General features: G+C 44.7%; 1 protein-coding gene across 1 annotated transcript in view; it reads left to right on the plus strand.

Moving 5' to 3' along the window:
* Positions 1-20,823, plus strand: part of hectd2 (HECT domain containing 2) — a 106,232-nt gene that overhangs the window by 47,879 nt on the left and 37,530 nt on the right. The window contains exons 12-16 of the mRNA XM_034184460.1: positions 5-112; positions 2,800-2,932; positions 9,105-9,193; positions 12,514-12,578; positions 14,174-14,267. Of these exons, the coding sequence (XP_034040351.1) occupies positions 5-112; positions 2,800-2,932; positions 9,105-9,193; positions 12,514-12,578; positions 14,174-14,267 (489 nt within the window). The remainder of the gene's footprint in view (positions 1-4; positions 113-2,799; positions 2,933-9,104; positions 9,194-12,513; positions 12,579-14,173; positions 14,268-20,823) is intronic.

Consider the following 20,823-nt stretch of genomic DNA (forward strand, 5'->3'; position numbering starts at 1 on the left):
ACAGCAAAGTCTGGTCAGTAAGGTGTCTCGCAGGCAGAGAGTGGACATGAACCTTCTGTTCCTCAACATCAAAGTGCGACGAGCACAACTCCTCAGCGACTCGCTGGACGAGGTCAGTGTCCACGCCGTCCTCCAACACTCTGCTGTCTCACTTCCTCCTGAAGCCGAACACGCTGGCGGTGCCTCAGAGCTCGTCCTGGTGCTGTGGAACCCAGTTGGAAAACCATCCGGGGGTGGGACTAGATAGCTTCTTTTAGGGTTTGAAGTACATGTGGGAGTGTGGACTTAATTATTCCGTCAGACTGGAAAAATCAAGGTTTCGAATGACACTCACTCACTCATCTTCAACTGCTTATCCGGGTTCAGGTCATGGGGGCAACAGCTCCAGCAGGGACCCCAGACTTCCCTTTCCCATGAAACATTGACCACCTCTGACTGGAGGATCCCGAGGAGTTCCCAGGCCAGTGTGGAGATATAATCTCTCCACCTAGTCCTGGGTCTTCCCTGGGGTCTCCTCCCAGATGGATGTGCATGGAGCACATCCCCAGGGAGCTGCCCAGGAGGCATCCTTACCAGATGCCCAAACCATCTCAGCTGGCTCCTTTCAATGTGAAGGAGCAGTGACTCTACTCCGAGGCTCCCCACGGATGACCGAAGTTCTCACTCTATCTCTAAGGGAGACACCAGCCACCCTGCTGAGGAAGACCTTTCGGCTGCTTGTACCCGCGATCTAATTCTTTCAGTCATGACCCAACACTCATGACCATAGGTGAGAGTATAAATGAAGATTGACCAGTAGATTGGGAGCTTTGCCTTTTGGCTCAGCTCCCTTTTCGTCACAATAATACGGCAGAGCGAATGCAACACTGCCCCTGCTGCACCGATAACGGGGGCAAAAATTCCAGCTACCAAACTCACACCGCTGCCATTGAATTTCGTATACGGTAGCGTTAGCGGACTGTAAAAGTTAAGGATTACATGGATTGTTTCAAAGGCTTTAAGCCTTAAGTGACACGAATGTTAAGGATTTTGTATATATGTTATCACTGTTAAACATTTGTACATTTGTCTTCTTTCTCATGAGAACGGTGTTGTGCTGTTTTGCACTTCACCCTGAGAATGTACGTGTTATTCAACCTTGTTTTAGCTTTGTCTTCTTTCTCATGAGAACGGTGTTGTGCTGTTTTGCACCTGTCTTAATGCAATCCTGAGAATTCAATTTTGTTTTAGCACTCTGGGGTCAATCTGAGCTGGGAATGAAGGGCTGGATGTACTTATTATTATAATATAACTTTGTTTTCGCAGCCTCTAACGACTGGGAGTAAGAGAACGTTTTGACTATTGTGATGTGGTGCTTAGTGTGAAGGAGTGTGAAAGACAGGACACTTCAGGCAGATGCAGAACAGCTGATACCTGCAACAGACGAACGAGATGTGCTGACCTGAAAGTGTTCTTCCTTACAGCTGCACTTATTGACGTATGCGTTTAGGTTATGGGAAGAAACTTGTCTTGCGTCATCACCCCCACCCTTAGGACAAGTTTTTTGTTTATGTGATGAGGGCGTCTCTTAATAAAAAGAGCGGAAAAGCAGGCCAGACTTTAGTGTAGCTTTGGTGTACAGCCTGACTGCACTCCGCGCGTAATATTTGACTTTCTGTCTCACTGGTGTTTCTTGACTCTGTTTGTCTTGTTAAAGGTTTTAAAAATGTTTGGAGGAGAAAATACCCAACAACATACGATAATGACAGGTGCACATTGTGCCGTTTTCAAATGCTCGAATGGAATTTATAGGCTTGAAAGTTGGCTGAACTACGTGACAAACGTGACAAAGAGGTCATATGTGAGACCCACCTTCATTGTCATTATTACGAAGCCGGCAGAATACTGGTTTCTCATCCCTGCTTAGCAAATATTCTGCAGTATCCACAGTTTCAGTCTCTGGACTTCGTCTAACCGTCCGTCAGTTGCCTTCAGCGGGTCAGAAATTTCTTTGTGTCCAACTATCAACAAGGACGGGTCATTTTTGACAGCAGCTCTCTCTTCCTCCTTTGTCAGCACTAACGGTAGTTTCTGTAATGATGCAGCACACACAAGCACAACCAGCTCTTCTTTTCCGTTTCTGTCTGTACGTAGTCCTGGTTGTAACAGGAAATCCGCGGAGCTGACAAAAATGCTTTAAATTGTCAACTTTCCAGCAGTTGAAATGATCCAAATCATAGCACTCCTCACTGCTTTCCGCCATCATAGCTTGTGGATTGGTAGCCGAAAAATTTAGCATACCCATAATGCACCGCGCGGCCTGAGATGTGCACTTCGCTTATTCTCTGGCCATTTTCGAATGACAAATGTTTGAAAATTTTACAACTAAACCAACTGCATTATTCTGGAACACTGATTGGTTGACTGAGCAGTGATGTCAGTCAGTCATCAGCTGGGTTGGATTTTTCTTCTTCTTCTGTTCGTATGTTGTAGTTTTTTTGGATTATGTCTTCTAATTGCAAACAAATAACAATGAAATTCAGATCATAACAATGAGGAAATGTTGAACTTGTCGAGAGGAATCTTCCTGTAATCTGATGCTTTCGGTGATGACGAGTCGTTTTTGCCATCTGCAGAAGTGAAGAGGCTTTTCTGATGTGGTTCCACAGCGCTTGTACAAACTCACCCAGATTTATCGCACTGCTCATGGAGCTGTGGCAAAAAAGTCAAAGTCATATATATGAGTGTGAATGCAACATGAACAACATTCAGAACTGCAGGTAAACTTCTGTCCTCCTTTGTCCTCCTCTTGGCCCTCAGTTAACGAGGAAGCGGTGCGACCTGAAGAAGAAGCTGAGGGTGACGTTTGTCGGGGAGGCGGGGCTAGACATGGGCGGCCTGACAAAGGAGTGGTTCCTGCTGCTGGTGCGACAGATCTTCCACACCGACTATGGTGCGTCACACGTCCAGTTTCTGGTTTCTCACCATCAGCGCAGACAAAATGTATTGAGTTTGTTAGGTTTAGTTCAGACTGGATTTACTGTGTATCTGATTGAAATCTCGTCTCACTGGTCGACTGTCCACATTATGAAGAGAAAGTGACCAGATCCGATCTGTGAGTCTGTGCGAATATCCTCATTTGCCTTTTGTCCACATCAGTTGCTGTAGTAATGTAGTCACACACACGGAAACAGTTACATGACAGCTACAGAATCTGGACATCATCACTGGCACCAACGGGCCTCAAGGCCTGTATCGGACCGTCGAGTGATGGCCAGGCACGCGCGTACACGCACATACAAAATGTGATCACAATCACACTCACATCCAAAGCATGGTCACAGTTTTATATTAATTTATGCTTATATATTTATTTACTTATTTTTTGTGGTCTTCCCAGCTCTGAGTGACAGGCAGAGAGTACAGGTCTCACAACCCAAAGCTGACCCCCCACGATTGTTACATGGTTTGAAAAGTCACAGATGTAACCTGGAATCCAATCTGTATTCAATTCCAAACGGATTTACAAAAATGTGATTTGAATCACATTTCAAACTACCTGTGAATGAAGCTTGAGATGGATTTGGAAAAAAACAGATTCCGTGGCACTTTCATCTGTCCAGACTTGCAGAATCAGATCGGATGCAGATAAGTCCGAGTTTTCCAGCCAGTCTGGACAAAGTTTTGATCTTTTTCTTTAAACCTCATTTATGTGTGCTGGGTTTTTTTTTTAATTTTTATTGTTTTTGGTCTCCACATGGATACAGATTTCAATTCCGTTTCAATTTATTTTTATTTATATAGCACCAATTCACAAGAAAGTTGCCTCAAGGCGCTTCAAACAAGTCAGGTCTAACCTTACTGACCCCCAGAGCAAGAACACAGCGACAGTGAAAAACTCCTTCTGATGATTTGAGGAAGAAACCTGTAGCAGACCAGACTTAAAGGGGTGACCCTTTGCTTTGGCCATGATACAGACACAATAGACAATACAGGAAATTATACAGGAAATTTTGGGAGTCCATGCTGGTGCACAAGATGGGAAGCGTGCAGAAGAAAACACCCACTCCCATCTCTGGATGGAGCTGCACCTTAAACAGAGAGAGAGAGAAAAAAACTGAATCAGGCATCAGAAAGACAACAAATGCAATATAATTTGTCAGTGTTAAGCAACAAGAAAAATATAAGAAATACTAAGGTGATCGCCGCCACTAGCCCTAAACTTCACTAAAAAACCCAGAATTTAGATAAAATTTACTAATAAAATACATTTAAAAGAGTAAAAAGCATATAATATACTATGCCAGTATGTTAGCCATACAAAAGGGAAAATAAGTGCGTCTTAAGTCTGGACTTGAAAGTCTCCACAGAATCTGACTGTTTTATTGATGCAGGGAGATCATTCCACAGAACAGGGGCACGATAAGAGAAAGCTCTGTGACCCGCAGACTTCTTATTCACCTTAGGGACACAAAGTAGTCCTGCACCCTGAGAACATAAAGCCCGGGCCGGTACGTAAGGTTTAATTAGGTCAGCTAGGTAGGGAGGTGCCAGTCCATGAATAATTTTACAGACTAGTAGCAGAACCTTAAAATCTGATCTCACTGGAACAGGACGCCAGTGAAGAGACACCAAAATGGGTGTAATGTGGACAAACTTTCTGCTTCCTGTCAAAAATTTGGCAGCAGCATTTTGAACCAATTGGAGAGCCCTAATGCTGGACTGTGGTAAACCAGAAAATAGAACATTGCAGTAGTCCGATCTAGAAGAGACAAACACGTGAATCAGGGTCTCAGCATCAGCCATAGACAGGATGGGACAAATCTTCACTATATTTCACAGGTGGAAGAAAGCAGTCCTAGTAATATCTCTAATGTGGAGGTCAAAGGACAACATAGGATCAAAAATTACCAAGAGGTTCCTAACTTTGTCAGTGTGATGTATGACAAACGAGCCTAGGCTGAGCGTTAACTGGTCAAATTGATGCAGATGTGTCACTGGACCAAGAACCATCATTTCAGTCTTATCAGAGTTTAAAAGTAGGAAGTTGTTAGACATCCAACTTCTCACTGATGCAAGGCAATCTTCTAAGGATTTTATGTGGATGAGATGACCAGCAGTTATCGGCATGTATAACTGAGTATCATCTGCATAGCAATGAAAGGTAATCCCAAAATGCTGCAATATGTTCCCAAGGGGTGCTATATAAATGGAGAAAAGCAGGGGGCCTAAGACAGACCCCTGTTGAACCCCAAATTTCATGTCACTAAGGTTAGAGGTAGTGTTACTGTACAAAACAGTGAGAACGACTGGTCAAGTATGAGGTCAGCCATGCAAGGGCACTCCCAGTAATCCCAAAATGATTTTCCAGCCTATCAAGTAGAATATGATGATCCACTGTATCAAATGCAGCACTGAGATCTAACAGCAACAGAACTGTAGTGGTGTCCGAATCCATTGTAAGCAGAAGATCATTCACCACTTTAGTGAGAGCCGTCTCTGTGGAATGATATTTTCTAAAAGCAGACTGCAGTGGCTCAAAGAGATTAAGCGCCTTGGGGCAACTGTTTGTTGTGATTTGGCGCTATATAAAAAAATTGATTGATTGATTGATTGATTATTCTCAGTAAGATAGTCTACGAGCTGCCGTGACACCACTTTTTCCAGAATTTTAGAGAAAAATGATAGATTTGATATCGGACTATAGTTTTTCAATACACTAGGGTCAAGATTAGGTTTCTTAAGTAATGGTTTAATCACTGCAGATTTGAAACATTTAGGAACAGATCCAGAAGTTAAAGAAAGATTAATAATTTCCAGCTCAGTCGGCCCAAGAGTGGGCCACAGGTCCTTAAACAGTTTTGTTGGTATAGGATCAAATAAACAGGTTGTGCTTTTTGTAGACATTACGAGTTTCATCAGCATGTCTAGTGAGATACTATCAAATTCTGTAAATCTAGGTAATACCTCAGTAGTGGCGCCCACCTCAATAGCAGGGTGCAGTGGCTGGGTTAAGGCATGCTGGGATATGTTTAACCTGATGTAATATTTTCTTCTCAAAGTAATCCAAGAAAAGGAGAGCGAACTACAGGTGGTTGTCCATGAATGATACAGCACAGATGATTTGGAATCGTCTGTGTTGTGCTCATAATTGTTTTATTTCATGATGACTGTTTTAAAACTGCACTTCAGACCCTCAGCTTTAGGTGGCACAATTGCAAAAACCCACTTAAGCAAGAAAAGAAACGGCAGCACATTTTCATCTCCTTCATCAGTCGCTCATTGCTTTTTCCTTCAAGAGGAGGGAATGTAAAAACTTTTTTTACAAGTGGGAACCGAACCCACACCCTTCATTCTGTAACACAGGTGTGACCGTGAGCTGAAATCCCCCAAAAAATGGGTTTCACTCTGGCACTTTAGGACTTTGTGCTAAACCTGCTTAGGCCAATCATCCCAATCTCAGCTCCTGTTCTGTCCTCTGATTGGCTGAAAATCCTCATTAAAAAATAAAACAAAAACAAACAAACATGCAAAAAAAAAACAAAAAAAAACTCTACTCTTTGGGGTTTTTAAAGATTTCAGGGAGCAGTGAAACAGCACAGAACACTGAGTCTGGTGCAAAAACAAGACAAACTTTATTGAAACAAGGGGGAAGAAAAGTGATTTTTTTTATTGGATAAAAATGGAAAGTAAAGCTTTATTAGCTGGAGATGAGCTGAGAGTCCACTGCTTCTTTCAACCAGAGGGATGTTGGGTCGCATCCTTCAGCATCACAGTCCACTTACAGCATCAATGAGAGGCATCACCCAAAACTCTGAAACCCAAGACAGTAATGGAAAAATAAATACACATCGACTATAACGGTGTATTTTTTATTTCATATGATGAAGTCATTATAACAATCAATCATAAATATTTTGCTGATCAATAAATCGATTTTTTGTATCATCCATCTAAGCTTCTTGTTTGTTTTGATATACAAAAAAAAATTGGACCATATTTTCCTTAAGCTTGACCTTTGACCCTTGGACCAAACTTCTCTAAAATGTAATGACCTCTAAATATCCGTCCAAGTAACACTCCCACCAAGATGTATCACATCATCACAATACTTATTTGAAAATGCAGTAATGTGATTACTGTGATTGTTACGTTATAGTTTTTGCTGATAGACAGAGAAACGTTAATGCCGACATGTGCGGCGGTAAAGAAACACGCCGCGATACAGAAATAAAACAGCACAGCATAGTTTAATTACTTTGGCTAAAAAAAAAAGAGCCTCATATGAAAAAAAGCACATTAATTCTTACATTGTTCCCCTGATTTTAAATGAATTACCCTCAAATTACAAGCTCGCATTCATTCCTTAAGTATTCATAGATATTAATATCTATTGATATTGTAGATGTTATAATTTATTAAAGTGTTGCTTTAAAAACGTTGCAGCGCACTCTGAGTTTCGCTGCCTGTGAGACTCGTTCTTTCCATCATCTTTCCATCTTTCCGTGGTCGTGTGTGTTTCGGCTGCCAGCGGCCATGGGTCCAGAGCGGCGCGCTGAATGAGAGCAGTGTTCCCCTCATTAGCGGCGCGGGGAAAACCCGGCTCGCTTTGGCTTTTATGTGTGCTGGTGTCGGGTTCTCATGAGCGCTCCAGATGTGCGTCTCGCTTCAGAACAGACTGCTGCTGTTTCACTCGCACCGTGCTCGTTCTCTGAGCATGCCGTCGTCTGACGTTTGACGAGCCGCTGACAGGTGACACACAGGAAACACAAACAGCTGGAATCCGATGACGCTCTCACCTCTCAAAGAATCACAGCTCGATTATACAATTAAACTTTGATTTTGTTGTTTCCTAATTTTTACCCAGTGGCGTAGCTATGGGGGGCCTCTGGGGACCTCTCCCCCCATTCAGAATTTCAAGCTGTGAACATCATTGTTCGGGTTTTCCACGTGCAGATAAACAGCATGGCAGCCTTCTCTCTCGATTTCCGACAGGAAGTACAGGCCAAGTTAACCCTCTGGGGTCCACAGCCTTGCCACCGCATCCAGGTCATTTTACCATCCCTTCAAAGTTCCCCCTTTTCAGGTACTTGCATATAATGCCCATGCATTGCATATCAAAAGGTTCAGAACAATCTCAGCTTTCTGATTGTGAGACATAAATTTGTCCAGAGCACTGTGCAGAAGACATGATTTGACTCTAAAGTTGAAAATATGAAATATGTTTTTCAAAATTCCCCAATTCTTTCATGAATATACAGTTTTTATCATGTGGATGAACTGTTTCGTGTTATAAATGGGTTTAGCAAAGTCTTTGGGTCACAAACACACAAACACAGTGTAACATGCAAAATTTTTAATGTCAATTTATAGAACACTTCAAAAAATAAACTACCATATCTCACAGCATGAGCTGTGCATGAGCATCAGCAGCACGAAATATACACTAATCTATTGGTTCGTGATGATGTCACGAAAAGCACCACATTTTTGTAACAGCAGCACAAATTCATTCTAATACATTCCATGATGGCTGCACGAAATTAAAAGTGTAGTGGGTGGGGGGGGGGGGGGGGGTATGGTTAGGGTTGGGTGTAGGAGTATGGTTAGTAATAGTGAGTTAAAAATAAAATTAAATATGTGCTGTGCAGTGCAGCAGCACCACCCACTGGGAACTGCATGGCAGTGACGTGGTACATTGCAAAAGAACATATTTGTAAAACAAATCACTTATCAGTGCCAGCTGGATGTGTTTTCAAGTAAATCCTTGTGGCATGAATAAAACCATGAAGTGATGAAAACATCAACTTTCACATCACAAAAATGTCCATACGTGATGCGTTGAAAGAAATTTTAAAATGTTACTAAACTTCTGGGGGGCTAAACCACATTCACAAATGTTTTGTGTACATGTGTTGTATACATGTTATGAAAAGCCTAAAAAACAAAACAAACAAACAAACATTGCTGAAGTTATGATGAAACCGGTTTTAAATGTTGGAAAAGCACTTGGTGCTCGGATGGCACACAGTCGGGTTTTATCAGCTGGCGCTGTGTGCATTGACAAATTGATCGCCTGACTGGCTACCGATCAATAATGGAGCATGTTGTTTGTGTGTTTTTAGGCATGTTTACCTACACGAAGGACTCGCGCTGTCATTGGTTCAGCAGTTGGAAGTGTGATAACTACTTGGAGTTCCAGCTGGTCGGGACTGTATCCTTCCTTTGGTTTTTTTCTGGATTTGGTTCTTTGTGCAGCTGCAGTTTTTATGTTTGTAGTCTTATAAAGACGTTAATACTCCAAGGGGCAGTTCCAAAGTCATATTTCTGGACTTGTGGCGCGAGTTCGCGCCAACCTGGTTTCATAATTCAGAGAACTGAACTCAGCTTCATTTGCTGGTTTGATGAAGTTGATCAATGAATTTCAGATTGTGGATTTCAGAACCTGCAGAGGCACTGAGCTGTAAAACGGGCTTCCAGCATCATCTGCGCTGCGCGCGTGTGTGTGTGTGTGTGTGTGTGTGTGTGTGTGTGTGTGTGTGTGTGTGTGTGTGTGTGTGTGTGTGTGTGTGTGTGTGTGTGTGTATTTTAAAGTCTTTGTGAGGACCGTCTCTGCACAAGTGGGGACTGGTGCTTTCTTTGAGCGTTGACGTGTCCTTTTAGGATGTCAGTCAGAACCAAAGTGGCACTAAAGCGTGCACACCTCCACCAACAAGGCCCCACAGTGATGATGACGAGTCAGACACCTCTGACCCATAAGCTCAAGACCTGACTCCACTGGATCCTGGCCGATATATCGGTTGGCTGATGTGAGCCGTTTCACGTGTATAACCACATCAGTGTCATTTTTGCCGATATAAAAGGTTTTATTTCACCAAATAGACAATGTGGAAAAACACTTTAGCTGTTGGAAATGTCATTGCATAGTTTATCCAGCAGAGGGCACACCGACTGCATTGTTTACAGTGGTGTCAAGCATGGCTGGGACCCCTTCACGCCCTGGTCACATTAGCTACAAGACACAGAGAGAAAGTGACTGACTGTCATTGATTTTCAGTCACAGTGGGCGTTTTGCAGCAACATGAGACAAGTGGTCGCTATGCCAACAGTTGGGCATGGCCAAAATTGTTGAGCGAGAAGTCTATTTCATGCAAATGCTGAGTGATGCAACACAGCGACTACTGATTGAAGGCAGGGTGACATGTGCTGGTGATATTTATTGTTATTTCTAATAAAGTTCATGTTTAAACTGTAAAGCATCAAACTTCATTTATATTTGTTTGTCATAAGATTTGATAATAAAATACTTTTATGTAAATATCAGCAGATCTATCTTCATCATAAATTTTTTTTCTCTAATATCCATATCGGTATCAGCCCTAAAAATATCCATATCGTTCAGGCTCTGCTCTCCACTGATGGTTAGTTCACACAGCTGTGCACACCTCCACACACCACCAGGCTGCAGCGGGGAAAGTAGAACGCTGCCTTCAGGAGGTGAGAACGGACTGGTGGTCTGGGTCCAGGACAGTTCTGTAAGGTGGTTCGTGCAGCAACATGGGGTCACAGACCACGCTCCAAGACCAGACCTGTCCTGACGTGCAGCACATAAATGTGAAAAACATGCATGTCAGGTGCTCTCCAGAAGCAGCTCTGGAGAGCCTATTCTGGAATATTTATAAAATGATCCTGGATCAGGATCAAGATCTAATCAGCTGTTCTGTGACCCACAGTCGATGGTCGCACCCAATGTACAGTTGATTTAACATTGCTTCTAAGTGTGTTTGGTCCCACTCAAAGTAGAATTAATTTAACACTGTGTCTGAGTGTGTTTGGTCCCAATCAAAGTACAGTTGATTTAACACTGTGAGTGTATTTGTCCCACTCAAAGAACAGTTGAATTATCACTGTGTACGAGAGTATTTGGTCCCACTCAAAGTAGAATTAATTTAACACTGTGTCTGAGTGTGTTTGGTCCCACTCAAAGTGGTGTTGATTTAACACTGTATCTGAGTGTATTTGTCCCACTCAAAGTAGAGATGATTTAACACTGTGTCTGAGTGTATTTTGCCCCGCTCAGTGTAGAGTTGATTTAACACTGTGTCTGAGTGTATTTGGTCCCACTCAAAGTAGAGTTGATTTAACACTACAAACTTTGTTGTGGCGCTCCACATGAGGGAGGAGACCAGTGTCGTGTTCGAGACATGGTCCTCGTTCGGATGTGTCATCGGGTCACTCTTTGATCAAATCGTAGTCGCTGTCTGGAACAATGCGCTTGGAAGACAGAAACAGAGCGTTACGTCAAACGTGAGCTTTTCTTTTCTTTTTTAGTGAACACTGATCGTCTTCACTGAGTCACGGTGGCTCACATCGAGCTCGTGCACGCTAACCTTCAGCGTGTTACAGCCGACGTTACTGCGGCCGCAAAACGCAACAAAGCAAAAGTTTGGAATAAAGAGGAAACTAAGGAGACGGGCTTTACATCTGTGAGCGCTTGACCTTTTCCTGACCTTGTTGGACATGGTCACTTTGTGTGTTTGTGTGTGTTTCTGTCACCTGTAATTAGTCATCTACGCAGACACACAAACACACTTACAGCACACACGGTCACCACATGTAGCAGAGAACAGTGTGTGTGTGTGTGTGTGTGTGTGTGTGTGTGTGTGTGTGTGTGTGTGTGTGAATGAATCTGTATGTTAGCGCACGTGTGTGCTCATGCATTTGTGTGTATTTGTGTGCATGTGTGTGTGCATGAATGTGTCTGTGTACACACACTGAGGCAAATATTTGATCCACCGTTGATTTTGCAAGTTGTCCCACCTACACAGAATGCACACCTGTGAGAGACACCTGTCCACACAGGTGTCTTTTATACAGGTACCGAGTTCAAACAGGTGCAGAATAGCAGGACGTCTTCGGGGTTTTTCTGCTCCCGGTGTGTTTTCTTGGAGGATGCCAGCACTTACATTTTCAGACTTTTCAATTTTCAGACATTCAAACTTTTAGACTTTAACACTTTCAGAGTTTTAGAAGTTCAGACTTTCAGACTTTTAGACTTTCAAACTTTTTGACTTTCAGACTTTTCGACTTTCAGACTTTTTCACTTTCAGTGTTTTAGTCTTTCAAACTTTTAGACTTCCACAGTTTTAGACTTTTTTACTTCCAGTGTTTTAGACTTTTAGACTTTCAGACTTTTTCCACTTTCAGTGTTTTACTCTTTCAGACTTTTAGACTTTCAGAGTTTTAGACTTTGAGACTTTTCACTTTCAGTGTTTTAGTCTTTCAGACTTTCAGAGTTTTAAACTTTCAGACTTTTAGACTTTCAGGCTTTCAGACTTTTAGACTTTCAGACTTTTTCACTTTCAGAGTTTTAGACTTTCAGTCTTTTAAACTTTCAGAGTTGTAAGCTTTCAGACTTTTAGACTTTCAGGCTCTCAGACTTTTAGTGACGTTCATGTTGTGATTTGTTTGTCATGTGACTTTGTCATTGTTTTTAATGTTGATTGTGTTGTTCTTTAACATGCTGCATTCCAGCTGATGGGTTTAGCTGTTTATAACAGCATCGCTCTGGACATCCACTTTCCTCTGTACTGTTACAGGTACACACGTGTGACATCACTGTGCAGGAAAACTCGTCACACAAATCATACACTCAAGTGTGTGTGTGTGTGTGTGTGTGTGTGTGTGTGTGTGTGTGTGTGTGTGTGTGTGTGCACTAAGAAGATACATCTGAAAAAGATAGGATCGTTTGACTTTTGCATTGCATACACATCCACAACAGTAGGGGCAATAGCAACTCCTAAGCTACTTTTTCATTATTATTTTAACCACCAAACAAGAGGTTGCGTTCGGCCTGTGAGATACAGTTTGTACCCTCGTGGTGCTGAATTGGTTCTTCATGTGAACTTCACATTCTACATAACTTGAAGAAGATCACCAAAAGAACCAGCATAAAACATTCTCAAATAACTGGAAAATCACAGTTATTTATTTATCATCATCAGAATCTGTTCCTCCTCCCCCCGCTGAGTACATCTGCTGGCAGAAATGACTCGTTTCTCTCCTGCAGTTTTTATGTCAAAAAGGGCATCAGGAGAGATTTTATCTTGGTAAAGAGAGCAGTTCGCCCACTGTCCATCCAACAGTGTGGAGCTGCTCTTTACCTTTGCACAGCTGTTGGAGGGGGTTGGCAGTGGGCATACGTGTTCCCTGAGGACTGTGGGGGTACTGCAGGACTGCTGCAATGTTTCAAAGTAAGACCTGTGTCCACTTCATCAGACCAGCTCCTGGTGGATGTTGGACTCCCCCATAGCTGCCCCTTGTGACTAGCCTTTTTCATGATGTTTCAAGGTGCAGTCAGGGACTAGAGGGTGTCCAGCTTGGTGACCTCAGAGTTACAGCTCTGCTTTTTTGTGGATGATGTGGTTCTGTTGACTTCATCAGGCACTGACCTCTGATGTCACTGAGCAGGTTTGAGACCGAGTGTGAATCGACTGGGATGAGAATCAGCACCTCCAAATCTGGGACCATGATCCTCTGTCGGAAAAGGGTGGATTGTCTCCTCTGGGTCAGGGGAGACCTACTGCCCCAAGTGGGTTTAAGTACCTCGGTCTCTTGTTCATGAGTGGGCATAAGTTGGAGCGTGAGATCGAGAGTCGATTGGAACTGTGAGGATCTGCTGGTGTTGTACGAGAGCATCGTGGTGAAGAGAGCTGAGCCAGTCGACTTACGCTCCTATCCACACCTATGGTCAAGAACGTTGGGTCATGACTGAACGAACAAGGTCATGGATACAAGCAGCAGAAATGAGATTCCTCCGAAACTCAAAGATCCAGGAGGGACGCAGAGTAGAGCCGCTGCGTCTTCACATCGAAAGGAGCAAGTTAAAGTGGTTCAGACATCTGGTGAGTCTGCCCCTGGTGGTTTGCTTCGGGAGGTCTTCCAGGCGCATCCAACTGGGGTGAGACTCCGTGGAAGATCCAGGACACGCTCGAGGGATCATATCTGCCAGCTGGCCTGCAGACAACCTCAGGATATCTGTATCTGTAGGATCTCCAGGGAAGACTTAGAGGGCGTGTCTGATGATAGGGAAGTGTAACACTTGACACTTTATGCTTTTTCTTGTTTGTTTGTTTGTTTGCTCTGCTCGTTAACTCGCTGTATTGAAACATTAAACGTCTCGTCCACTTTGCAGGAAGCTCCTGACTCCGCCTACTGTACCCTGCGACCAAAATGCCCTCGTTGGCATGGCAACCGCCACCCTGGACGACCTGCAGCAGATCATGCCAGTAGGTGTCTCCACCTTTTCTTTTGCCGATTTAAATCTCAGTCAGAGTGGTGTGAGTCTGAGCTCTGGAGCAAGGCAGTAACCCCCCGTTTAGAAGGTCGAGCTGCCGGAACCTTTTCTTCATCTGCCTGTTTAGGGTTTTCACTCGGTCTTCACCACGACTTTGCTCAGGGGCACTGCGGCACCAGCAGCTCAAGAGGGGGATCAGTGGGAGGCATGAAGATTTATGAATAGGACCAAAGAATTTGACATAAAATTGCAAATATTCTTTTTAACGTAATGGTTCATAATAAGCTGTTGTCCTTTAGGTGGCGCTATGTACATGTTATTTATTTATTTATTTGACTAATAAATGGCATCATTGCGGTGGCTGTTGAAAGCTTTATGTGTGTGTGTGGGGTGTGGGTACAGCCTCAACAAGCTTCACTGTAGAGCCGCCACTGGTTAAAAAAAATGCGAAACATTCGGTTAAAATGACCTTTTAATTGTAAAAAAAAATGTTTACCCTATAAAGGTCTTTTTTTCTTTTGCTTGATAGGCAATTGATAGAATCCTCACTTTTGTATAATTCTGAATCTTGTTGTGTGGGCCGCCAGAAGAGGAGGTACTGCTGGCCCACCACCAGAGGGCGCCCTGCTTGAAGTGCGGGCTTCAGGCACGAGAGGGCGCAGTCGCCTCACAGGAGCAGCCAGGGTGACAGCTGTCACGCATCACCTGCAACAGCTGTTACCCATCATCTGATCAGCAGGGGAATATCAGCAGGACGACGCCTCCACCTCTTTGCCGAGATATCGTTCTACCTGGAAGGTAACATGCTCAGCTGACTGGTTAACAGTGATCTTTTGTGACTTTTGTGAGTTGTTTAGCTGACTCCTTTTCCAACGAGTGGTGGAGGTAGTTTTCCTGCCGTACGGATTCCTGGGTGCAGACGCACCCACATTTAATTGTTCTTTTGTTCCTCGCCAGCAGTACCAGGTCCGACACGCGAAGGCAGTGGCCACCTGGGAGTTCGGGACTTGGCGGCTCCAGTATTCCCGGGGTCTGGTGGCGGAGGAAATCGTGTGGTTCCGGTTCTGCTTTGGACAGACGTCTCCTATTTTCGAGCCTGCCCACACGACACCTTTGTGATTTGGCTTTTGTCTATTGTTGTAATCTGATTGTATTTGTTGTGCCCATTCACAACAGTAAAGTGTTGTTATTTGACCTCATCCATTGTCCGTTCATTTGCGCCCCCTGTTATGGGTCCGTGTACCTACACTTTCTCAACAGGATATCTCGGTCAACGTCATGGACCCCGAGGGGCGTCGACCGGCCGTTGAACGGCCAATGGAAGAGCAGGGCGCACAGGCGTCTGCAGGAGGAATGATCGGTGAGTTGCAGCGAATCCTCACCGCTTTTACGGCTCGGCTGGATCTGATGACCGAGCAGAACGTCCTCCTTAACCGCAGGGTGGAGGCTCTCGCTGCGCAGGTGGAAGCGCGCCCTCAGGGCGCTGCTGCGGCTCCCCCTCCTGTCGATCCTGTGCGCAATAGTGACGTTCCACAGGTCGTTCAACGACCCCTCCCACCTTCCCCTGAAGCATACATAAGCCCTCCAGAACCGTACGGGGGTTGTGTGGAGACATGCGCGGAGTTTCTTATGCAGTGTTCACTCGTCTTCGCACAACGTCCCGTCATGTACGCGGCTGATGCTAGTAAGATAGCTTATGTGATTAATCTGCTTCGCGGCAAGGCACGCGCTTGGGCTACAGCGCTCTGGGAGCAAAATTCACGGCTCCTTCTGACATATGATGGGTTTGTGAGGGAGTTCAGAACAGTGTTCGATCACCCAAATAGAGGAGAGACCGCTTCAGCCGTGCTGCTGTCAATGAGACAGGGGCGCCGGAGCGCAGCTGCTTATGCAGTCGACTTCCGCATCGCGGCTGCGAGGTCCGGCTGGAATAGCACCGCCCTCCGCGCCGCCTTCGTAAACGGACTATCGTTGGTCCTGAAGGAGCACCTGGTGGCTAAGGACGAACCGCGGGATTTGGACGGGCTTATTGATCTTGTTATACGATTAGACAATCGGTTAGAGGAACGCCGTCGGGAGCGAGGCAAAGGCCGTGACCGGATACGCGCCGCCCCTCTCCCTTCCGGGTTCGAAAAGGGGCCGCCCTCCCCACGCTCCACAGCCGCAGCGCTTTGTGGGGCCACAGCTCCCCCTGTTGACGTTGTTAGGGAAACGCACAGGGCCAAAATGGGGAGGCTGATCCGTGGAGAGTGTTTTCTCTGCAGCTCAACAGAGCACACACAGAGAGACTGCCCCAAACGGCCAAGACGTCAACACTCGCCCTTAGAGACTGGGCTAAGGGGGGGTCAAGACATTCAAGTGAGACACACACAAATTGCCACACGACTCTCAGTCACGATCCTGAGCGGGGATTTAACCCTTCAAGCCCGAGCACTGGTGGACACTGGGTCAGAAGGGAATCTGCTAGACAGCGGATGGGCAAAGGAGGTAGGGCTCCCTCTGGTGGCGCTTCCTTCGCCATTGCAGGTGCGGGCACTAGATGGCATCAGTCCAGCCGCGGTGAGGCTTCAGCTTCCGGCCTCACTGCGGATCCATCCTGTGTTTCATGTGTCCCGAATAAAACCACATCACACCTCACCCCTCTGTACTCCGGGTCCGGCACCGCCTCCTGCCCGGATCATCGATGGCGAGCCGGCTTGGACTGTACGCCGGCTTTTGGATGTCCGTAGGATGGGCCGGGGCTTCCAGTATTTGGTGGACTGGGAGGGGTACAGCCCCGAAGAACGCTCCTGGGTGAAGAGGAGCTTCATCCTGGACCCGGCCCTCCTGGCCGATTTCTACCACCGCCACCCGGACAAGCCTGGTCGGGCGCCAGGAGGCGCCTGTTGAGGGGGGGGGATCCTGTTGTGTGGGCCGCCAGAAGAGGAGGTACTGCTGGCCCACCACCAGAGGGCGCCCTGCCTGAAGTGCGGGCTTCAGGCACGAGAGGGCGCAGTCGCCTCACAGGAGCAGCCAGGGTGACAGCTGTCACGCATCACCTGCAACAGCTGTTACCCATCATCTGATCAGCAGGGAAATATCAGCAGGACGACGCCTCCACCTCTTTGCCGAGATATCGTTCTACCTGGAAGGTAACGTGCTCAGCTGACTGGTTAACAGTGATCTTTTGTGACTTTTGTGAGTTGTTTAGCTGACTCCTTTTCCAACGAATGGTGGAGGTAGTTTTCCTGCCGTACGGATTCCTGGGTGCAGACGCACCCACATTTAATTGTTCTTTTGTTCCTCGCCAGCAGTACCAGGTCCGACACGCGAAGGCAGTGGCCACCTGGGAGTTCGGGACTTGGCGGCTCCAGTATTCCCGGGGTCTGGTGGCGGAGGAAATCATGTGGTTCCGGTTCTGCTTTGGACAGACGTCTCCTATCTTCGAGCCTGCCCACACGACACCTTTGTGATTTGGCTTTTGTCTAATGTTGTAATCTGATTGTATTTGTTGTGCCCATTCACAACAGTAAAGTGTTGTTATTTGACCTCATCCATTGTCCGTTCATTTGCGCCCCCTGTTGTGGGTCCGTGTACCTACACTTTCCCAACAAATCTATTATTATTATTATTATTATTATTTCCTTGTGCTGTTTTTAATCTAGAGATTTTTGACGTTGGGCCACTAGAGGGAGACAAAGTTCAACGTTTCACTGCTGTCTCCTGTTTCAGAGACTGAACTTTTTTTGATAGATAGATAGATAGATAGATAGATAGATAGATAGATAGATAGATAGATAGATAGATAGATAGATAGATAGATAGATAGATAGATAGATAGATTGATTGATTGATTGATTGATTGATTCATGTCCACTGTGAGATACATAATGTATAAAAAAATCCGGAAATCACAATGTATGATTTTCTTAATAATTTATTTGTATGTTACTGCTGCAAATAAGTATTTGAACACCTGTGAACATCAATGTTAATATTTGGTACAGTAGCATTTGTTTGCAGTTCCAGAGGTCAGACGTTTCCTGTAGTTTTTCACCAGGTTTTCACACACTGCAGCAGGGATTTTGGTCCACTCCTCCATACAGATCTTCTCTAGATCTTTCAGGTTTGGAGTTTCAGCTCCCTCCAAAGATTTTCTATTGAGTTCAGGTCTGTAGACTGGCCAGGCCACTCCAGGACCTTGAAATGGTTCTTACGGAGCCCCTCCTTAGTTGCCCTGGCTGTGTGTTTGGGGTCATTGTCATGCTGAAGACCCAGCCATGACCCATCTTCAATGCTCTTACTGAGGGAAGGAGATTGCTTGCCAAAATCTCACAATGCATGACCCCATCCATCCTCCCTTCAATATGGTGCAGTCGTCCTGTCCCCTTTGCAGAAGAGCACCCCCAGAGTATGATGTTTCCACCCCCATGCTTCACGGTTGGGATGGTTTTCTTGGGGTTGTTCTCATCCTCTAAACATGGTAAGTGGAGTTGATTCCAAAAAGCTCTATTCTGGTCTCATCTGACCACATGACCTTCTCCCATGCCTCCTCTGGATCATCCAGATGGTCACTGGTGAACTTCAAACGGGCCTGGACATGTGCTGGCTTGAGCAGGGGGACCTTGCTGCCCTGCAGGATTTTAAACCATGACAGCATCATGTGTTACTAATGTAATCTTTGTGACTGTGGTCCCAGCTCTCTTCAGGTCATTGACCAGGTCCTCCTGTGTAGTTCTGAGCTTTCTCAGAATCATCCTTACCCCACAAAGTGAGATCTTGCATGGAATCCCAGACCGAGGGAGATTGACAGTCAGCTTGTGTTTCTTCCACTTTCTAATAAATAATCATAACAGTTGTTGTCTTCTACCAAGCTGCTTGCCTGTTGTCCTGTAGTCCATCCCAGGCTTGTGCAGGTCTACAGTTTTGTCCCTGGTGTCCTTAGACAGCTCTTTGGTCTTGGCTATGGTGGACAGGTTGGAGTGTGATTGATTGAGTGTGTGAACAGGTGTCTTTTATACAGGTAACAAGTTCTAACAGGTGCAATTAATACAGGTAAAGAGTGCAGAATAAGAGGGCTTCTTAAAGACAAATTAACAGGTCTGTGTGAGCCAGAATTCTTGCTGGTTGGTAGGTGTTCAAATACTTATTTGCAGCAGTAACATACAAATAATTTATTAAGAAAATCATACATTGTGATTTCCAGATTTCTTTTTTTTTTTTAGATTATGTCTCTCACAGTGGACATGCACCTAAGATGAAAATTTCAGACCCCTCCATGATTTCTAAGTGGGAGAACTTGCAAAATCGCAGGGTGTTCAAATACTTATTTTCCTCAGATAGATAGATAGATCTATTATTATCATTATTATTATTATTATTATTATTACTTCCTTGTTTTTTAAGCTACACATTTTCTATTTTGGGCCACTAGAGGGAGACAAAGTTCAACGATTCACCGCTCTGTCCTCTTTCAGAGACTGATTTTTTTTTTTTTTTTTTTTTTTAACACTTGGACACTGTGTGTGTTGAACACGTGTGTGTTTATGTTGTTTGTGTGAGATCTTTCATCTCATGTTGCTTTTTGTCTTTATGAACCCAGCGTGTCATTAAGATGGATTTAATGATGAGCACATTAAGAGTGGTGTGAGTCTGAGCTCTGGATCAAGGCAGTAACCCCTGTTCAGAAGGTCGAGCATGGGGCTTTAAACACGAAGCCCCATGAAACAGCAGTTGACATTTGAAAGGTTCTTTCTTCAATTTGACCCCATCTTGAATAAACTTCAGAAGCTCCGCCCATTTAAACAAATGTTATCTTTGATTTTGCAGCAGATGATTTCAGACCCGCAGCACAAAGTTCATTTCTTTACATTTATAATGCAATATAAATTGCAATATAAAGCGCCTTGGGGCAACTGTTGTTGTGATTTGGCGCTATATAAATAAAATTGATTGATTGATTGATAATCTCGTCATTCAAAACCATGCGCATGTACGTGCGTGTGCAAGTGCGCATGTCCTCACTGGTTTCTGATCGTTAAGTTTTTCAGTTGATTTGTGACCTTTCTCACTGTGGAGGTCAGTTGTTGACCCATGACCCCTGTGGTGTCAAAACACACACACTGTTTTTCCACAACAGCAGGACCTCAGACACGAAACCTGCATCAAGTGCTGTGCTGCAATAGAAACAGAGGACGTGCACTGACCCACATTTACGTTGTATCGAGAACAGTGTGCCAGCTGTCCTGCAGGTCGCACGCTTACGGCACAAAAATATTCATATTTCCTCCAGGATGGTTCTGTTGTGATTATCTACTGCCCCCTGTTGGTTGTAAATTATATCTGCGATAAGATAAAAGATACTCCTTTATTAGGTCATTCTGCCTTTGAAAGCTTTTGATACCTGATTGTGGACACTTTTACCACGAAAACAAAACACAACCAACTCTGGACCATAATCATGTGTAATTTGTGGTAAAACTAGAACACTGAGGAATCGGAAACGTTTTAACCACGTTTACATAATTTGTGATGTCGGGATAAATCGTGATCCACAAAACATGAATAGT

Source organism: Thalassophryne amazonica, chromosome 13 (assembly GCF_902500255.1).
Source record: "Thalassophryne amazonica chromosome 13, fThaAma1.1, whole genome shotgun sequence".
Lineage (NCBI taxonomy): Eukaryota > Metazoa > Chordata > Actinopteri > Batrachoidiformes > Batrachoididae > Thalassophryne > Thalassophryne amazonica.